This window comes from Microcaecilia unicolor, chromosome 5 (genome assembly GCF_901765095.1).
Source record: "Microcaecilia unicolor chromosome 5, aMicUni1.1, whole genome shotgun sequence".
In the NCBI taxonomy this organism is placed as follows: Eukaryota; Metazoa; Chordata; class Amphibia; order Gymnophiona; family Siphonopidae; genus Microcaecilia; species Microcaecilia unicolor.
Window position 1 is genome coordinate 104,605,151 of NC_044035.1, and position 6,913 is coordinate 104,612,063.

Consider the following 6,913-nt stretch of genomic DNA (forward strand, 5'->3'; position numbering starts at 1 on the left):
CCTTAAGGCCTAAAATTACTTTAAAATAACTAGAGGACACTTGCTGAGACCCAGGAAAATGTTGATTGTTCGGACGACAACACCAGGAATAGCAGCCTAGCTCCAGGCAAACCCCTCTCTACAAGCTTACTATTTATCTTCCCAGGCACTTTGGGGGCCACATAAGTTGCACTCATAAGCTGAGGAAACTCTGAAACAATAGGTATGAATGCTTTTGGCAAGATTGTTGATCTGTCTGGCTTTGCTTACTTTGGAGCATCAGGGTCTACCAACATGCGGCTTGAGTCGGGGAATAAAATGGTGCAGGATACATCGCTGCCACCTAGAATGCAGTCCCCGGACCTGTTTGGGGCGTGAGAAGGCTCAGTGCAGCAGGTCGAAGAGCCCTTATAGGAGATCTGTTTCAGGCTCATGGAAATTAAAACAGACCTTAAAGTGGTCCGTATGGACTTAGCTACACTGGGAGCTGAACTCCGGGCACTGACTTGGGCTATTACATCAAGAATTCAGAACAGCACATAGAGGTCCATGCTGAAGCGCTGGGGAGCCTTGATAAACAGCTGCAAGAGGTGCAAACAACTAATCAGATGCTCTTGGAAAAGATGGAGGATTTAGAAAATAGAAGTAGAAGGCAAAATCTGCACTTTCATGGAATACCTGGGACACCTATGTATGTAGAATTCGAGAGCGTGGTGCAGAGAATCACAGGTGCTCTTCTGGATTGGGATGGTACCACCATTTTGATTGACAAAAGTGCCCTGCAATAATAAGCCTAAAGACGTTGTGGCTTACTTCAGTAGCTATAAGGATAAAGAACAGATATTGCAGGTGACCAGAAAAGCAGATATCTTTTGCTGGGACAAGTATCACATTGAAGTTTATCAGGACCCATCTGGGGCAACGCGGTGGCAATGCATTTATACAAATTGGACTACATTTGTTTGATGTTAAAATTAACATCTGTAAAGAATGGATTATTGCTACCTTTTCAAAAGGTCTGGGCTAATTATCAGAAATGGAAGACACAAAATTGACTGTGCCAAAGTATAGAAAAAGATGGCTTGGACTTGTCATCGTTCATTGATACCTTGTGGGGGGGTATGTTACCATGCTGCTTTGCTTGTACTTAGCTTGATCTGTTCAATAAAACCATTATTGTTATTATTATTAATAAAAAAAAGAAAATATTGATTGCTCAACAATTACTCCACAAACATGGCCTGTATAGGAGTATGATGAGAAGGAAGCCACTGTTGAAAAAAAGCCATATAGTGTTTGCAAAGAAGCACTTAATGGGCACTAAATGCGTGTGGGAGAAGATTTTGTGGTCTAATGAGACTAATAAGTTCCCCTTTAGTCTTGGTGTTTAGCTATATATAAATCTGACAGCACCTCATCTTGTTAATACTATCGTTACAGTGAAGCACGGTGGTGGTAGCATTATGTTATTTGGATGCTTTGCAGAAGTGAAGATTTAGGAACAGATGGACAGTGCAAAGTACAGAGACATCGTGGAAGAAATCATTCCAGTCTGCCATAGACCTGGAACTGGGGAGAACATTCACCTTTCATCAGAACAATGATCTTAAGCTCAAAGCCATGGCAATAGTGGAGTGACACAGCAAGAAGAAAGTGAATGTCCTCAAGTAGGTAAATAAAAGCCCAGACCTGAATCCAAAAGAAAATCTGTAGCAATATCTGAAGACTTCTGTCCACAGATAATCCCCAACCAACATGAAAGAATTGTAATCATTCAAAAAGAAATGTGCAAAAACTGTTCCATCCTGCTGTGCAAAGTTAGTAGACACTTATCCTAAACATCTCATGGCTGTTATTGCATTAAAAGAGGTTTCTTCTGAGCATTGAGCAAAGTGTATGTAATCAAGACTTTTACTTCTTAATTTCCTTTTAATACTTGTATAACTGCTCTTTCTAGGTAAAAGTGTAGATGTGTTGACACTCCTGTTGTAATGTGTTTTAAACCATAGAATGTGAAAAAATGTGTAAGGGTGTGAAGAGTTTTGCATGACTAATTTCTTCTTTCTCTATGAAAGTGTATAGACTAGAACAAAAGAGGAAGTCTTAAAAATTGTAATGTTGTGCCTTCTCATTGTGACTATTTTTCCTTAATGTTCTTACATATTCACTCTCCCTGCAGGGGGACACGAACGTTTAGTACTTGCCTCCTGTGTGTAGACATGAAGATCTTGAGAAGAAGCCATTTGATAACCTCTTTGGGGTTTAGGAAGCTGTGTGCAAGGCATACATCTAAGCTATTGTCAGATAACCAGTACTATTTTCACTAAATTTCTTTTCGCTTGTACAGAAATGGAGCCTAACACTCTAAGGAGCCCTTTTGCTAAATTGCAGTACATTTTTGCATGTACTCATTGTGCAAAAATTAATGCAAAATAAATGCAAAGGCTTTGTGTTAATTGTAGGGGATATGCCTAGCATGCCTTCTGCAGTTATCACACAGAAATGTTCTTAACCGCACATTAAGACTGTTTGCAGTTAACAAGGGTACACTTAACACCTCCTCCTTACACTGTTCTAACTGAAATGTGCAGTCTGCACCCATTCTTCACTCATAACCCACCTAGTTCCCTTGCAAACTAGTGCACACTCTTATGGTACCACAGTAAGTTACCACACTTGTGCAGTAACAGCATATGCTAACTTACATGTTAACTGCATAATGTGCTTTATAAAAGGGCCCATAAACTTGCCAGGTATAAATAATGAGAAAGTGGCAAAAATAACAAAAGTATAAAGAAAGCTGAACACTGATTTGTAGGCAGAAAAGAAAAAATAAAACCTGCCATACTTGAGTGGAAGACTATCACTAGTTTTATCAGCATTAATCCCATAAATTAGCATTGTCACCTTGCTGCATGGCATGACATTCCTCTTTTTTTTTTTTTTTTTTTTTTTTTAAGTGTTAGTTTCATGCTAGAAGCATCCTGTCTGTAGCACATCCAGTACACGCTTAGTGGTAGCTTTAATTGTGTATTCTGATTAAAAGAAAATTGAACAATATACTGTAAAACCTTACGGTGCTCTAAAGCAGTGGTTCTCAAAACTGCCCTGGGGGACTCAGGGTTTCAAGATATCCCTAATGAATATGCATATGAGAGATTTGTATATAATACAGGTGACAGGCATGCAAATGCATATTCATTAAGGTTATCATGAAAACCCAACTGGCTGGTGATTCCCAAGGCCAGGATGGAGAATCACTGCTCTAAAGCGGTAATGAAAATGTGTAACTAATGATTTTGCTAGTGAAATTGAAATGCTTTCTAAAGTCTTAGTGGAGAAGGAAACTTTAGTCAGAACTACTGGTAATAATAATTGGACCAATTGGTCAAGTTACAGGCAAGACAGACAAATGTTTCATATATTTTAATCATAATTGCCAATTGCAGAACACACTCTTGTCTATGATGGTTGAATAACACTGTATTTAATTTTGTTTATGAAACCGCTGCTGCTTTTAATGGTGCCTCCTGACTACCTAAGGAAAGATATTGCTAGCAACATGTCTTTTTATTCTCTCCACATGCACATAGTGACATAGCCAGGAAATGCTAAGAAATATGGAGCCCAAACTTATTTTTTATATCCAGGGTTCTCATTCCTTAAAGTTTTCCTAATGTATATTGTGTATGCTAACATCCAATTAAGATTAATGGGACTTGCTGTTAAACAATCTGTAGTATTGCTTGGCACATTTTAGTAAATGTGGACCACAATTGGGTGGAGTTAGAGGGAAAATATACAGTAATCCAAGTCTGAGAAATGAATAATGAAACTATTAACATATTAGAAACAAAACAGTCGGAAAAGCAATTGCATTGTTTCAATTGTTTGGCTTGAATCCAGATTCTCAAGATGGTATACTTGCAGAGTTTCTACTATTAACTGGACTTTCATTTGGACACTACTGATTTCTGGACATTTGAAATAAAGCACGAAGTTGGCATAAACTTCCCATAAACTTTTAAGCTATTAATTGCAGTAGATTTCACAATACAGTTTACTACCTCAATGGGTTGGGACTCCCCCCCCAGATTCTGGTACTGCTCAGGATTACATGTTTTTCTTGATGTCTTTATGAAATGCATCTGTACTACAAGTGAGACAGTTTTCTACGTTGTGGTGTTGGTGTTGTTGTTTTTTTGTTTGTGCGATTTTGTAATATTTGTATTAAAGTAAAACTTTTTCATTATATGGTTTTTGTGGTGTGTTTCACATTGAGTGCTTCTTGAACTGGGTTAAAAACATGGTCTGTTCTGTTGAGTGCATTGTCATCGGGGTTATATTTGCTGTGCTAAGATGATTCCTCTGCGTTGCTAGGTTTTTTTAATCCCTTGCAGTACAAAGGTACTTCATTCCTGACAATTATTAAACTAATTAGCAATGTTTCCTAGAGTTAACATACTGTACGTGTGTAAATATGCTGTATTGATCTGAGTCTGTCTTCTTTTAACATTGGTCAGACTTCTCAGGAAAGATATTAATATAAAAACAAATCTTTTCTAGAGATAGGGAAATGGTAAAACTAGATGACATGAGCTGAGGTTGCGGGGTGGTAGACTTAGGAGTAATGTCGGGAAATTTATTTTTCATGGAGAAGAGTGGTCAATACTTGGGATGCCCTCCCCAGGAAGGTGGTGGAGGTAAAAACTGACAAAATTCAAAAAGACGTGGGATGAACATGGAGGATGTCCAAAAACAAAAGAGAAGTGAAGACAAATCACTGAATACACAACCCACTCTTCACTCTAAGAATTTGCACTGCTGCACAACTACTAGAACTACATAAATATGGAAATGTTAAAAAGATTAAATTTAAAAAAGGAAAAGAAAAAGCCTCCAGAGCCCAGACGCTACTACAACTTACAGCATACTTCATGGGCAATGTTACTTCATTAGCATAAAAAAAAAACCTCATATCGTGTATAGAAAAGTGCACAAAAAAAACAACTTAAGATACAAGTGACGTTTTTTATGACTGCATATGTGTTGAGTGGTGCTTAGATGGTGACACCGGCTATGAAGAACTAAGGCCAGAGCCAGGTAGACTAGAGTCTGCATCCTGTATTTGGCAAGACAGTTTAGGATGGGCTGGGGAGGGCATTGACAGCAACTCCAGTAGTTGGAATGTGAGGACAGGGCAGGGCAGACTTCTACAGTCTGTGTCTCATATATGACCAGACTGGAGTGGGCTTTAACTGCAACCCCAGTAGTTGGAATGTGAGGACAGTGCTGGGTGGACTTCCTTTAAATATTTAGATGTCTATCATATTTCCTCTATCCCTCATTCCTCTAGGACAGGGGTTCTCAACCCAGTGCTTGGCATACATCTAGCCTGTCAAGTTGTCAAGATATCCACAATGAAAATGCAGGAGATAAATTTGCATGCATTACCTTCATTCTATGCAAATCTATCTCCTGGGTTGAGAACCCTGCTCTATGGTCTGTGTTCAAAGTTACTAGGTTAAAGTACTTAAGTGTTAAAATATGCATTTACTTAAGTAAAGGTACAGTGAAGAGCATATTAAAAAATTTACTTAACTGAAAATAAAAGTTATTGCCTAATATAATACTTTTTGAGTAAAATGTAAAAGTACTACAACTACAATGAGAACTACGATAACTATAATATTTTTATCCTAATAATATTATACAATTCAATCCACTTTGCTTTTAGTAAAACTACATTTTGAAAATGACTGTCACTCATGCAAGTGTACTTGTGAGTCATTAATACAGCTAAAAAGGTGTTCAACAATTCCAGTAGCAGGAAGTGGATTGTTCCTTCAAATCAGACCAGGCTGACAAACTACTTATGTCTTTTAACTGGGTCTGCAAAGTGTTGATCAAGGGAATCTGTGCCTGAAATACTTGACTTCCGTATGTCCTCAATCCAATTCTCTGATCCTCTAAAGAATTTAATCAGATTCATTTGGCACAATTTTCCTTTGGTAAAACCATGTTACCTCAGATCTTGTAACTTATTGGATTCCAGAAAAATCACTATCTTTTCCTTCTCCAGCGCTTCTATTACTTTTCTAATGACTGAAGTGAGGCTTACCGACTTGTACATAAGTACATAAGTAATGCCATACTGGGAAAAGACCAAGGGTCCATCGAGCCCAGCATCCTGTCCACGACAGCGGCCAATCCAGGCCAAGGGCACCTGGCAAGCTTCCCAAACGTACAAACATTCTATACATGTTATTCCTGGAATTTTGGAGTTTTCCAAGTCCGTTTAGTAGCGGTTTATGGACTTGTCCTTTAGGAAACCGTCCAACCCCTTTTTAAACTCTGCTAACCGCCTTCACCACTTTCTCCGGCAACGAATTCCAGAGTTTAATTACACGTTGGGTGAAGAAAAATTTTCTCCGATTTGTTTTAAATTTACTACACTGTAGTTTCATCGCATGCCCCCTAGTCCTAGTATTTTGGAAAGCGTGAACAGAAGCTTCACATCCACCTGTTCCACTCCACTCATTATTTTATATACCTCTATCATGTCTCCCCTCAGCCGTCTCTTCTCCAAGCTGTATAGCCCTAGCCTCCTTAGTCTTTCTTCATAGGGAAGTCGTCCCATCCCCGCTATCATTTTAGTCGCCCTTCGCTGCACCTTTTCCAATTCTACTATATCTTTCTTGAGATGTGGCGACCAGAATTGAACACAATACTCAAGGTGCGGTCGCACCATGGAGCGATACAACGGCATTATAACATCCTCACACCTGTTTTCCATACCTTTCCTGATAATACCCAATATTCTATTCGCTTTCTTAGCCGCAGCAGCACACTGAGCAGAAGGTTTCAGTGTGTTATCAACGACGACACCCAGATCCCTTTCTTGGTCCGTAACTCCTAACGTGGAACCTTGCAT

At 38.8% G+C, this 6,913-nt stretch overlaps 1 protein-coding gene across 1 annotated transcript in view; it reads left to right on the plus strand.

The window, feature by feature from the left end:
• Positions 1–4,185, plus strand: part of DNA2 (DNA replication helicase/nuclease 2) — a 101,415-nt gene extending 97,230 nt beyond the window's left edge. Inside the window, exon 21 of the mRNA XM_030203142.1 lies at positions 2,140–4,185. Coding sequence (XP_030059002.1) covers positions 2,140–2,196 — 57 coding nt within the window. The 3' untranslated portion in view covers positions 2,197–4,185. The remainder of the gene's footprint in view (positions 1–2,139) is intronic.
• The last annotated feature ends 2,728 nt before the right edge of the window (positions 4,186–6,913 follow it).